The sequence below is a fragment of the Apodemus sylvaticus genome, chromosome 21, assembly GCF_947179515.1.
Source record: "Apodemus sylvaticus chromosome 21, mApoSyl1.1, whole genome shotgun sequence".
Classification (NCBI taxonomy): Eukaryota; Metazoa; Chordata; class Mammalia; order Rodentia; family Muridae; genus Apodemus; species Apodemus sylvaticus.
In genome coordinates, this window is record NC_067492.1 from 37,507,422 (window position 1) to 37,522,236 (window position 14,815).

At 40.1% G+C, this 14,815-nt stretch overlaps 1 protein-coding gene across 1 annotated transcript in view; it reads right to left on the minus strand.

The window, feature by feature from the left end:
* Lpcat2 (lysophosphatidylcholine acyltransferase 2) overlaps positions 1-14,815 on the minus strand; it is a 61,789-nt gene that overhangs the window by 33,943 nt on the left and 13,031 nt on the right. Inside the window, exons 4-8 of the mRNA XM_052166897.1 lie at positions 13,764-13,876; positions 11,909-11,969; positions 10,814-10,872; positions 9,495-9,529; positions 5,559-5,613 (exon numbers count right to left, since the gene is read on the minus strand). Coding sequence (XP_052022857.1) covers positions 5,559-5,613; positions 9,495-9,529; positions 10,814-10,872; positions 11,909-11,969; positions 13,764-13,876 — 323 coding nt within the window. The remainder of the gene's footprint in view (positions 1-5,558; positions 5,614-9,494; positions 9,530-10,813; positions 10,873-11,908; positions 11,970-13,763; positions 13,877-14,815) is intronic.

Sequence of the window (14,815 nt, forward strand, 5' to 3'; positions counted from 1 at the left end):
ATTTGTCTAAAGAAACACCATGATTTTTTCAAATGGACCCATATTTAAATGTGGTTCCCAGCATGCTATGAATCATCTTAGGATGTTGGTGACTCAGATGATGTTGGTGACTCAGATGAAGTTTGAGCAAAGCAGTGGAGCAAGATAAGGCCTAAGGTTCTTTTGTTTGCTTTACTTTGTGGGTTGGTGTTTTGCCTGCATAGATGTCTATTTGCCACATGCATGCATATGGGCCACTGAAGCCGGAAGAGGGTATGAGCCACCATACAGGTGGTGGGAATTGAACTCAGGTCCGATGGGAAAGCAGCCAGTGCCTTTAACTGCCGACCCATCTCTCCACTGCAAGGTCCAAGTCTTTGAGCAATAACTTGGGTGGTTGGGTTCCAGAAAGAAAGACATTGGGAGGAGAAAAAGAAAGGCCTGGAAGATGGCCCCAGGAGAAACCTTGGGACATTGAATGGGAGAAATGAGGCAGCAGAGCATGATGGGATACAGGAGGCATGCGGAACACTGGGCTATGGGCCATTTTACATCGCATGCTTATTAATTTTACAAGGAAGCAACAGTATGTTGCAGCATAGCCCTGCTGTGTGAGCCAGAGAAAGGCATTTAGCCTGTTGGGCTTCAGGTCCTTCTGCCAAATGAGCAACTTAGACTCCATAACCTCTTAAGGTCCTTTCTGATCAGAAGTCTCTATGGAGCATCTAATGCGTTACGGTGGAAAAACCAACCAAGCCACCAGAGGTCTCCACATCACTTAATATATCTAGAGCAACAAACTGCAAATCAGTTATTGAAACTTCCCTCTGCCCTAGCATAGTAAACTTTATTACACTTGCATAGTATGAAAAATTCAAAGACTGAAAACAGGAAGCTAAAAAAAAGTTTATTACATTTCTAACAAGACGATATAAGGGAATAAGGTTTTTTTAATTGATAGACAACTCTTCCGTCTTTAAAGAAGCCAATGACAGTTTACTCTGAACTCTAGAAAATGGGCAGGCAGCCATGGGAACTTGTCCCCTGTTCTACTGAACCTGCCTCTGGCCCTAAAGCTCCTGCTCCCCTCCCTGCCTAAATAGTCTCCAGTTCTCACCATGCTGTGCTTGGCCTCAAACCCTGTCCCTGTCAAAGATTTGTCGACCTGTTTCGAAGCCCTGTGCTTTGTGTCTTATGGACCCCATGTCTTCTGAAGCCTTAAACCATACACAAGGTTCAGGGAAAACTCCTTGGTATATTACCCATGTTTATCCAACAACCAGGACCAACCAGGACCAACCAGGACCACGCCTGCCGCTGGCTGACACTGAACACCTGTAAAACTAGTTTGCTCATTGTTTTGTAACCACACCAAGCACATTTTCCCAGCCGCTGACTAGGAAGGGGAAGACAGCTAACTGCTGGCCCCAGGACTATCTTCCTTTTTTGCATTAGAAAGCGAAACCACTGTTAGGTCAACACTAACAAATGTGATGCTGTAGCTCTCATGATTCCTTTTCTAAAGCTTCAGAGAGAAAATGGGGGAAAAAGCCAGGACTGTTGTCAGCATCTGTTGGTGCTTCCTTCCCCAGGGAACAGCACTACCAGGTGAAGAAGGATGTAAAAGTTAATGCTTAATGAACGCTTACCACAGACGTGGCCTAATTAAATTTCACAATCCCATAAAAAGGTGCTATTATCCTCTTTCGCCAGTGAGAACATAGAGTTAGAGAAGCTGAAGTAATTTTCACACATATAGGCAGGTAGTAATCGGGAAAATATGATGCTTTTTATAAGCTCATGTCTACTAATACTTAGAAATTTCAGAATTTTGTCAAGTTCCAGAACAAATTTGCTTTGCCGGGACAAGTATACCTGAGGCTGGTGTGTATTTATGTGAAGGGATGAAATTGGGGTTTTCTAAAAGGTCTGTTTTAGATACAAAATTAGAAATAATTTGAAGGTCTTTTGATATTTAAATAAATTATTCAAACATACAGGTTCATGTAGCAAAACGCTGTGTTCGGCGATGGACCAAGTATATAAGGATGATCCTGTGAGGCTGCGGTGGAAATGTTTAAGCATGCTTTTAGATGTATAAGTATTTATCGTATCATAAGCTGCCTACAGGGTTTAAAATAGTAAGATGCTGAACAGGTTTGTGGCTGAGATGCGACAGGCTCTACCACACAGCCTAGAAAGCCTCTGTGTGAAGAAGTCTTTTTTTTTTTTTTGTCTAGACTTGTACAAGTATAGTCTATAATGTTTACATAAACATGCATTTCTATGAATATATCGGCTGTTATCTGTGATTGCCTTTGACTTTCCCCTAAGCAATCAATTTTTGAAGGCATAAGAATGTTATATAATATATAATCATCATCATCATCATCATCATGACTCACCCAAATTCCCTTTTAGAAGTGTAAATCTAATAGCATGTTCTTGAGTAGTAAGTCTTGGTGAAGGTTTATTCAAGGTTGAGGGTGTTTTAATAGCATGTTTACAACAATGATTTGGAATCGGAAATAAAGATTTCCATCATTTTTTTAAAAAGAGAGAAAGCGGGATGCTTACCAAGAAACCTACAATTCTGGGGACAAGTTTCCTGTGGGGCAGCTCAGCTCTGAAGCCTGAGTCTCAGTAGCCAGGCCCAGAGAATTAGTCTCTGTTAGGGCGTGGCCACACTTCTGCCTGAAAGGCTGCTGGGCTGCATTTCTGAGTTAGATTCAAACAGTGGAGAACTAAACTATTCAAATGTCATGAAGCTATTACAGCCAGGCATGGTGGTCTACAACTTTAATCTTAGCTACTCAGAGACAGGAGAGTTTCAAGTTTGAGGCCCATCTGCACAGCTTAGCAACATTCTTTCTTAAAATAGGATATAAAATGCTGGAGATATATGTAATTCTGTGGCAGAACCCATGCCTAGCTTGTGTGAAATTCCCAGTACTATAACAGAAAAGAAAATGAGTAAAGCAGTCAGGAGCTCTATGGGAGAAAGAACTGTAAATCCAAAATAAATAGAACAAAACTAAGAACACTAAACTTGAAAGTCAATAAATTCCAGTTCTGCACCACAATCCAAATATATCAGCTGATTCGACCCTACTGATTCGACTACGTGCAACAAGGCTGAACATCACTTTGTGAAGTTGCGGGACAAAGAATACATTCTTTCCTTTGCCGGAGGGTGAAGACAGAGACTGTAATTTCTTTCTTCTCTTCCCTGACACGGGAAGGAAATGTGGCAAGAGCAGTCAGAGGGCAAGATGAGGAACACATGGACCCTGGTGTAATGCAATTTCATCACTGACACAGACACAAGGCAGGAAAGTCCAGGACTGTGTGACTCCACATCTGCAGCTGGCACTTGACTAGAGAACTGTCGATTTAGAGGGAAGGGTAACTGATGGTGAGGTGTGTGTGTGTGTGTGTGTGTGTGTATGAGTGTGTGTGTGTGTGTGGTGTGTGTATTGTGTGTGGTGTGTATGGTGTGTGTGGTGTATGTATGTGGTATGTGTGTGTAGTTTGTGTATGGTGTATGTATGTAGTGGTGTGTGTGCATGTATGGTGTGTATTATGTGTGTGGTGTGTAGGGTGTGTGTGGTATGTATATGGTGTGTGTGGTGTGTATATATGGTATGTTTGTGGTGTATGTGTGTATTTTTTATGTGGTATGTGTGTGGTGTGTGTATGTGTATGTGGTGTGTGTGGTCTCTGTGTGTGTGTTGTATATGTGGTGTGTTTGGGTAGTATGTATAAGTGTGTATAGCATGTGTTTCTATATGTAATCTGTGTGTATGGTATGTGTTGTATGTATGTGTATTGTGTATGTGGTATGTGTATGTGGTGTTTACAGTGACACTCACAAAAAAGGTATCTTCAAAGTACTTGGACAGCATGCACAAATCTCCAAAGAATTCACTAAAGTTTAAACTCATCCTGAAGTCTAATTAACTCCTATGTATCACTTGGGATTGCTACTTACCTATGAATAGTTAAACAATTAAGTTGTCCAGCAAGGGAAAATAGTATTTTAAATGCCATAGTCCTGCCACTTGGAACATAAGCCTCCACTCAGAATTCTGCAGTACACATAAGAGTGTAAGGTTTTTTTCTTTCTTTCTTTCTTTTTAAGATTATCATGGAAAATTTTATATAGATATAATGCATGTAGGCATAAAAGTATTTCTAAGTTGATTGAAAGTGAAATTAAACATTTTCGGATAAAGCTGAAAAATATGTCTGATAAAATTAAAGAAATATATAGAAAAACATGTTAAAATTGAATATTATCAAGGAAAATTATACAGATGAAATGGTAGGCATAAAAATAATTCTAAGTTGATTGAAAGTGGAATTTTAAACATTTTCAGGTAAAATTGAAGATTTACATGGAAAATATTTGTGATAAAATTAAAGAAATATATAGAAAAGCACGTTAAAATTTTTAGACTATTTCACGGAAAATTAAACAGATAAAATGGTAGACATAAAAAATCCTTTCTTCAATTTTATCAGAAAATGTTTGTAATTCCTCTTTCAATTAATTTAGTAATGTTTTTGACATTTACCATTTTATCTGCATTATTTTTGATAATCTTCAATTTTGATGTTTTCTATATATTTCTTCTATTTTATCAGAAATATTTTCCATGTAAATCTCTAATTTTACCACAAAATGTTTTTAATTCTACTTTCTTTCTTCTTAAAAGATGCATTTTATGTGCATGAGTGTTTCTGCCTGCAGGTATGCTGGTACTATGGGTGCAGTGCTTGCAGAGGTCAGAAGAGGGCAGCAGATATCCTGGAACTGGAGTTACAGATGGCTGTGAGCTGCCATGTGGGTGCTGGGAACCATACCCCGATCCTCTGGAAGAGCAGCCAGTGCTCTTAACCTCGGTGCCATCTTTCCAGCCCCTGCTTCCATTGCCTAACCCACAGGTGCAACTGGAACACCCAGGCTAGAGTCTCAGATGCCAATACTGTAACCTTTAATGAGGACTTAAGGTTCTCACTTGCTATCTGGAACCCATTCTTAGGATCTTCACATTTAGGTGCAATTTTTGAAAAGGTTCTAATCATTTGCTCATTCTCCATCTGCTGCAGAAACTCAAAGCCTGTCCTGTGAACCAGGACATGAGTCACACAAAACTCCCTAGGGGTCCACAGGTACAAAAGCGCATTGTGAAAGCATCCAAAACTGGTTTCTCTTGTCCATGTCTTAGGTATTACCTCTCAGCTTTCATACAACTCGTCTTCGAGGAAGCTGGCTACACCAGCTAGCACTGCTCTTTTGGTTGGGTGTGGACATGGACCAGCATTACAATGCACACGGGTGGGAGGAGGGGAGGCACATTTTACCTGCTGGAGTGATCAGCATGTGGGAGGGTCTCAGAGTTTACCTGTGCTGCTGGCTTGATTCCAGGAGCTAAATCTCACAGTGGGGACTTAGAAACCGAATCTATAAGACTGGGGGTAATTCGAAAGGCATTGGACTGCAGCCTCTAAACTTGGATTCAAAGTCCAAGCAGAGGCTGCATCTTAAGCCCCAAGGCTGCATTTGAACAGCTTACCTCAATTTCCACCTTCGTGAAGAGTTGACAGAAAGTGAGCACACACAGCTGGATGCTGAAAAAGAGAAGAGGGAAGCCTATTCTCTCTTGCACACTAATGCAAGTACAGTCTGTTCTTCATACACAGGAACTCCCACATCACGCGGAATATATATTTTGGATTTAGATATGCTACACTCAAGCCATGACTCCTCTCTGGGTTAAACAATGACTCTTGTTAATGAAGAACTAAATCACCAAATGCAATCAACTATGTTGTATTAGTGAGTGTGAGTTGTAGCTCAAATAGATCAAACCTCAAATGCACAGTTTCCTTGATAACACACACTCACAGGCCTAAGTCTCTATAGAAAGTCCCCAAAGTCTACTTTAAGAAACATAAGTATTCATGGGAGACAGGGCTCTGTGGTTAAGAGCACTGGCTGCTCTCCCAGAGATCCCAGGTTCAGTTCCCAGAATCCATATGGCAGCTTGTTTCTGTCTGCAACTCCAGTTCCTGTACTCCCTGGGCATTAGACATGAATGTAGTACACAGACATATGTGTGGGCAAAACACCCATGCTCGTAAAATAAAAATAAAGAGATCTGGGGCTGGAGAGGCTCAGCGGTTAAGAGCTGATGTCCTGAGTTCAATTCCCAGCAACCACATGGTGGCTCACAACCATCTGTAATGGGATCTGATGCCCTCTTCTGGTGTGTGTCTGAAGACAGCTACAGTGTACTCATTAAAACAAAATAAATAAATCTTTAAAAAAAATAAAAAAAATAAATAGATCTAAAATAGAAATTTAAAGGTACACAAATGTGTTTACAGAAAAACTCCAAAGTAGGACATCGTATTTCTAAATTCTTCAGGTAACAACTTTTTAAAAAAGTCAGTGGGTTTTTTTCCCTAAAATTACAAATTTTATCAAAGCTATCTGAGTATCAAAGCTCAAACTATGGAGAAATATCCTGAAAACTTTAGATATTTCAGTGTAATTCTAGATAAAGGACTTCTGTAAGTAACTGACCAACACATCAAAACCGGTTTTTGAGACAAATGTCATGCCACATGGCTTTCCAGGATGAATTTAGACTCTAAGCCTGATGTCTGTAGGATTTTCAGTTTAGCTTCTTCCAACAATTGACCCAGAACTCAGGCACAGTGGATTAGACCATATGTTTAAGAAAGTCACCAGTTAAGCTTTGTACATGTATATGTGCTGTTGAGAAATTAAAGAATGAGTTATCTGTAAAAATTATCTGAACTGAGACTTACTTAAGTCAGGGATTTCACCAAGGAATACTGTTTCCACATAGAGAGAAGGGGCACTCAGTGCCTTCAGCTCCAGTGTATAAACCCGAGGTCACACAGACAGCTCTGGGTAAATCCAGTGAGTTCACAAAACAAGCAAAAGGATATGAATGCAGGAAAGGGAGTTTGTCGGGAGAAGGACAGGTTGATGGGGTGGTGGGAAGGAGAGAAGAGGTTGAGGAGTAAAATACCCAGAATGCACTGGCGTTACATACCCACAATGCACCAGAGAAACACTGAGAATGCATCAGAGAAATATACTTAGAATGCATTGGAGTAACATACCCAGAATGCATCATGTGTGAAACAGCCTAAGAACAAATTTAATAAACTTCAGAGGGTTTTTTTTTTGAAGAAAAAAAAAAGGAATTGGGGAGTTAGATTTAGTATTTGTTAGAATTAATTATGATATAAAACTGTGATTGTTTCTAAGCCTTCCCTCAGAAAAAAGGAAGACTTTTTATTACATAAAACCTCCAAGCCATATCAGCCCATCTTAACCACTGTCAAATGAACTATCTTCTCTTAAATTTTTGTCTATTATTGTGCAGTGTGTTTGAGTGTTTTGACTGTATGTATGTCTATGCGCAATGTGTGTGCAGCATCCACAGAGACCAGAAGAGGTCATCAAATGCCCTGAAATTGGAGATGTAGCCAATTGTGAAATGTCCTGTGGGTACTTGGGTCCCTCTGTAAGAACAGCCAGTGCTCTTATCCACCAAGCTGTCTCTCCAGACCAAGTGAACTGTTTTCAACCATTTACACAGGGCCTTGGGATCAAGTATTTGGATATATATATATTAAACTATGAAGGTTGAAAACAACAGCTCACTATGCATGCCTTGTTCACACTACAGAGAACACTTAGAAAACCACCTTCCATAGTTCTGTCCCTTCTAAACTTACTCCCCCATGCCCCTTCTCCCTTGGGGTACCTGCTCTGGTGAAATGTACCTGCTCTGGTGAAATAGGAACTGAGAATATAGACTTGAGCGTAATAGGCACAGTGCTAGCAGAAGCACTCAGTTACCCAGAAGACAGGTGGCAGAGGACTCGCCATAGGCAAGGACCATATACATTTGCACAAAACAAACTGCACGTTTGAAAGATTTTGTGTCTCTTTCTAAGTCACAGGCATCTTTGACATGAAACATGTTTTTCCTCTCCAAAATTTGCTTTCCGATTTCATTTTTCCCTTTATCCCACACTCCCCAGAGAGGAAGGCAGTATTCTGAAGGCCTCTGTGCTCTTCCCCTAACTGGCTTCCTGAAAGCTTTCTTCAATTTGGCCTTCACAACCCCCCAGACTGCTGTGTAACAAAGCCACACAGATCAGCACTCTCAAAGCCATTGCTCTCCACAGGACATCTAGCCTGGATATGCCCAAATGGATACCACACATTAGAAGATATAAATCAGTATCCACGGAAATCCCAGATGCTATGTTTATGAGATGATCAAATACTATTTGTCTCTCTACCTTTTTTTTTTTGTTGTTGTTGCACAAAGGTTAAAAAACTCGGAATTCAACATTAGTAGCAGCATGAAGCATGCAGTTAGTCTGAGGAGTCAATTGATTCCTTAAAAAATTGAACATAACACATTGTCTACAGCTCCTGCATTGTCCTGTTCTTTGTTTCTAACATTATCTGCTTGACTTCACCTACAAGAACTGAACACTGAAGCTCCAAAGAAACACATGTGTTCGCTATGATAACTTTTACTTAACTGTCCCACGAGCTACCTTTCCTAATTCAAATTTAGTATCTCAGAGGAATTTCTGCATACACACACAAAGGAGGAATACATACTGCCTTTTCTCCCAGACCTTCCAAAGCTCAAGAGATTGTGTAAATGCTATGTAGAGAAGCCAGGGTATGCTAGAATGGATTGATGGCATCCTACAAAATACCTCCATTGTTATTTGAGCTCTGTTAACATTGTCAAAAACTAAGTAAGGCCCCTGGAAGAATTTCAAATACAGATTTGCATATGGGTCTTGCTGAAATTTAAGGAGGCACAAACTTTTCTAGCAGGAGCCAATTAAAAGATCTTGGAAGAAAGCTGCCTTCTGCACACCCCGTTCTTGTAAAAGGCCTGTTTCCCTTCAGCTTGTTTGATGGTGAAAACATCCCTCACCTCTCTAAGAGGTCCACAAATGGCTGACCCCAGTGATTTTAAGATCTAACACTGTGAAACTGAAGTCCTGGGTAGCCACTTCCTTACCACAAGCAGACATGCCCCAGCAGTTTCAGGTCCTGAAACTCAAGTGATGTGAACTGCTTAAACCAGCTTCATAAAGTCTGAGCAGACAGACTACATGATGCGAAACCCACAGTGGAAATGAAGCCCCAAGATCCAAGCCAAGCACAATGCAAGCCAGGGCCCTGGAATGTTCCTTACAAGATGACAGATAACCAGTATTCTGAAAATGGTGCTTAATGGGCGTTAATCTCACTGGGTGTTTAGTGGGCAAGAAGGCGATACTGTCCCCAGAGATATGGTTAAAAGACTCAAGACCTACTGGAAATGTATGGTTTTTATATAAACAAGATTTTGCTTTTGAAGAAGGAATAAACTATATTTGTTGTCTTCATTAAGATAATTTGCATGAAGTATTAAACTATGCAAGTGACTTACAATGTATATCCTTGCCACGTCCAGGTCACAGTATCCTAAAACAGAAGTAGTCAAACTGTTAGTCTAGACTGGTAGGGAGGGATACCAGTAATCTCTGCAGAGGAGAGATGGAGGCAAGAGATCAGAAGTTCAAGGCCAGCTTTAGCTACACCACGAGTTCAAGGCCAACAGGTGCTATATGAGACCTAGTCTCAAAAAAAAAAAAATACAAACAAAAATATTTAAATAACAACCAAATAAAATTAATCTTTGTCTAATACTAGGACTCATGCAGACTTTTTCTAGAGTAAAAAGCAACACATTAAATACTAAAATAAGCTTGTAATTACTATAAAAACATGAATTAATGCAAAAATTCACTAATTACATAGATTAAACAGCTGCACAGAGATCATTTCCTACCCCTATATATTTTTATGGAACATCTGGCTCTGAATTTAAAATACTGTACATCCGTTATTTTTTTCCCCAAACAAGCATATCTTGAAAAGTAATGTGCATGTAATATATATCATTTATCAATTATCAAAAATGATTATTTGAAAGAAAAAAAACAAAGAAGTACACAATGAAAGGATTTTAATATATGAAGATTTAAATACACAGACAGAGGCCTGAGTAGAAGTCTGATGGATTTTAATTCCTTTTTTACTGCAGATATTCAAGTTGAGAAGCCAGCCATTAGATAGACAGCTGAGCAGGCCTAGAGCTCATAATCTTTCCTAGGATGAGTAACAGTTACACCCTCCCTTTTATAACTGTCTGCTAAGGCCCTCTCGGGATGAAATCCAGGATCTGGAGAAGGGCAGCATAGTTAATGTGTAGAGGATAATGGTGTGACCAGCTGATGCAGGAGACACTGCTTCCTGGGCAGCCTTGGACTCTAGAGAAGATGTGGTATTCTCTACAACAGTTTCTACACCAATCGCCAACTCTCACTCAGCCAGTAAATACTCCCCCTGAACTTACTGCCTCCCCCAAGTTTATATACTGCTTCCAGCTGTTCTATCACCAGTCACCTCTGGAACGGTTTCCTTGACATCTCCATGAGAATCATACATTTCTACCATCCAGTCTAATCAGAGCCTAAGTCTGAGGCTCTCCTGTCCATCAGAGAGACGGCAGAATAGGGACTACATAATGCCTTCCTGGAGCTAAGTTATGCAGAATGGTGTTTAGAATGGTACCACATTTTTAAAAGCCGGTGACAGGTGGCATTAATCTGCCCAGTTGCTTCTCCCATGTACCCTTTCATCAATGAGATATTTAAAAGGGTCCTAGAGAATGAGCTATTTGGAATTCAGAATTCCTTCCCTTACCAGCTTGTTGGGATATCTGAGGAGGACAGGCTGCACTGGAACTCCTGGGATGAAGGCTCCTAGAACCACATCGAAATTGTATATCAGGGTTTGAATATAATAAAAACCAGAGGTATGTAATAATAAAATAGTACAAATACACTGATTGCTTGAGAATAGACAAAACAGACACCATGCTGAAGTATTTACAAGTTATTACTCACGAGTTATTCAAAGTAAGACTTAAGCCAAACATTCAATGCTGTGCCTCACCCACTTAAGCACTTATTCACTGTTTCCCTTGATAAAGAAAATTAACAACATTTATTTCAAAACAATTCTTTAGTATGAATATGTCACCATTTATTTTTATTTGGAGGATGGTTTAAAATACTTTTTTTTTAAAAAAATGACAAAAGTCGAGGCAAACAAACAATAAGAACTAAAGTGCCTGAAGCAAGGCTGTCTCACTGGCCTGAAGTGAGGTGTGCCTTTGTGCAAAGCACACCTGCAGCCAACAAAGTGCCCGAAGTATTACAAGTTAAAATGAAAGGCACATTCATGGCTGCCTTCCTAGCATGAAACAAAAAAAAAGTGAACTTTGGAAGGCATGTAAAATCATGAATGATATTAAGGTGGGCTATCTACTTCTTGGCAGAAGACCCCAGATATCTATTTGGTTCCTTAGAGGAAAAAGAAAAAAGTCAGTGACCTCTGAGCATGCACACACAGAGATACACACAGACGACACAGACACACAGACACACAGACACACACATACAGACACATACAGAGATTCACACAGGCAGACGAATACAGACACACAAACGCACACATAGATAGACAGATATACTTAGGCAGACTAACACACACACACACACACATACACACACACACACACACACACACACACACACACCCCTAAAAGGGAAAGGCTACATCAAAAAAGCGAGCAAAGTTGTAAACAGGTATAAGTTCTGTGGAATCACAGCATCAGAAAGATTTTATCAGAAAAGACACGCCAGGAGCAAATGCATTATATTGTCCTTTACAATGGAGTCATTTGAGAAATCTCCCATACTATATTGTCACAATACATAATTTAATTTATCTCACCTGGTTTAAAAGTAATCAAACAGGAGCGATTAGTACAAGTACCTTCTGGGAAAACTAGTATCTTGGGAGAAAAGGAATAAATTTAATATTTCAGTCTAATTAATAGATTACCTCATTATTCTCCTATGACTTCACCAACATTGCTAATGCTTCAAAAAAAAAATAAGAATGAAACAAAAGGCTGATTCTTGATTCAAATAAAAGCTGGACTCGGATTGCTCCAAGCACCCCTTTAAAAGAAGTGAGTGTAGGTTTAAAAAAAAAAAGTTCGATTTGACCAGTATGATAATTAGAAAAAGATAAAGGCTTTGAATAAATAGTATTCTTAAATTATAAAATATGCTGTTCACATGTTTCTTTTACATATCTCAATGCTTTTGTTAATGATCTAAATAAATTTTAAAGAAGACGTAAAGCAAGGTAATAGCCTTAACCAAAATAAATCTTGTTGTTATGGTTTCCTCATTAAAAGCTATTTATTCCCGACACAGAGTTCAGGGATGCCTGGAGAACAGAGGGAATCTTGTGGTGCCTTCTGCTCAGTTGCCTTAGTTAACCCGTGGCATACACTTCATGGCTTGCTATTTTTCCTGGGGAAACATTTCAGCTGTTAATGTGCTCCTTGATCTTTTCTCTGAGAAAGGCATATGAACACTAGGAGCATCTCCATCAGTTAAGACATAAGCTTGGTTTTCTGACGCTTTTAAAATGTAGTCAAGAGTTAAGTTCTAAGGATAGAAAATCAAATCAAATCCCTGTACTCAAAGCAGTCAGTAAATATATGATCTGTCCTAATTAGAGAGGGAAAACAACTGGCTCAAACTACAAAACAGGAATTAACGAGTAGGCGTAATGCCATCCCCTAATTGATAAAATGGGTTTCCTGTGACAACCAGACACAACAACTTTTCTTGGTATAAATCCACAAATAGCTCATTAACAAGGACCGCTAACAGAGTGAGTCAGGGAAATCTCAGGGAGGAAGGAGCATTCAAAATAGCTTAGCAGCACCAAGGTTTGAACTGATTTCCACAGACTCCTCCCCTCCATGTGGCTGTCAGTCAGGGCTTGAGAGAGACACCAAACCAGACCGAGTTACCCCTGGACAGAGAAAAAGTTCTGCAAAATGAGAAAAACCGAGCTGAAATCTGCCTCCTTGCTATCTCTCGCCAACTAACCCTAGACATACTCCTTGGATCCAAAGAGGAAATCTAACTTTTCCAAATGACACTTCAGCCATTTTTTTAAGCCAGTCCCCCTAGGCCTGGGATTCTCACACCCCCAGGGTGGCTACACTTGAACATCTGTGTGTGACATAGGATGGCCACCTGCTATAGTATCTGTCTGCTAGTGATCTTGTTTTCATGAGGGCCAAATTAGAGAGTACTCGTTGAACTCAACGCTATTTTATATGGTATGTCGTATTCTCCTTTTACCCTAAAAGGGCATCCCAGGGAAGGGAGCCCGGAGATGGTGAAGTATAACATGGTTTTACAGACTGTTTTGATATGGCCCTTGAATGGAAAGCTCTATTTAAATATAATTCAGGAAAAAAAAATGGTACACTTAGAATATTTTCAGTCAAGTGAGTTAAATTATATAAAATATTCATTGTACTTAACAGGAATTAAAGTCAGCGTTAGAGACTCGTTTTCTACAACTCAAAGAAAACATCTGACAGATAAAGGGAGCAGAACATGTGGGACGGAGTGTTCTTCACACTAACTGGTTTTACTGAGCATCTGTTATGCAGCAGACATGCACGGAGATCTTGCTCTCTGTGGACCCAAATGAGAACATCTACAGGCAAACACAAGCTCTCAATATGTATGACTGACCAGACCCCGCCTCTTACCTGGGGCCATTCTCCTCCTGAAGTCGCTCGCCGTTTTATTTCATTGATGGTGTTTTTCCGGGAATCTGGGTCAATACGGGATACCAAAACTGGCTGCAAAGCCCGTAACAGTCCTTGAAGACAAAAGGTCATAACCGGGTCTGTTTTTTTTTAAAGCCACCATAGCACTAGCATTGGATACACTGAAATGAGATTTACAGCAAACAAGAATGCTAGCAAGCCTAAAAGCAGAATCTTTTAAAAACCCAGATTCAAAGTTGTCTAGTTAGTGTCTAATGTCAAGTGCAGAGATGGGGATTACTTCATTGATTCTACAGAAGTTAGCAAAAGAGCGGAGGAGGGGGCAGGGGGGATGGGGGGAAGAGATAATGTCTTCTTCCTTAATGAGTGTTAAGCTGTCAATCAAAGCTTCAAAACCATCCTGTTTGATTTCCGATCATGTACAAGAGTAGAGGGCAACTAGGATGGACTTTGCTAAAACCCTTGGAACAGGTCACCTCCTATCGCAAGAAAAACAGTCTTCCTGTGCTCTGCGATGGAAATGTTTAGGAAAAACCCACGTTGTATAAAGCACAGTGAGTTGCACACTAAAGGGGAAAACGAGTCTTCACTCTTTCATTGGCAAAGCTGCAAGGATTCCTATTCTTCCTTGGGGACACCGAGGCAACACCCGGCGACTTTCACACCCATTCTCTCATAGCTCTGCGTGTGCCTTAACCTTGGGACAACTGGGAGCAGTTACTTGGAGACTAATTCCTCTGGGAGAGATAGAAGCATCTGGCAGGAAAAACACTTCTTTCGCTCGCTTCAGTATTCTTTATGACAGGAAGTACTCATTGTTCCACGTCGTAATTTTCAAAGAATTACACAAATGTCCCTCGGGGAAACTCGGGTGGGGGGGGGGGGAACGGGACAATAATTTAGAAAGCAGAGCTGGGAGGAAAGATTTAGTGCATTTGTCAGCCTAAAACCATAAAGAGAACTTTGTGACATGGCATGTGACTGGTATTTTTTTCCAGACATTTAAAAAAAAAAATAAGAGCTCGTGAAAT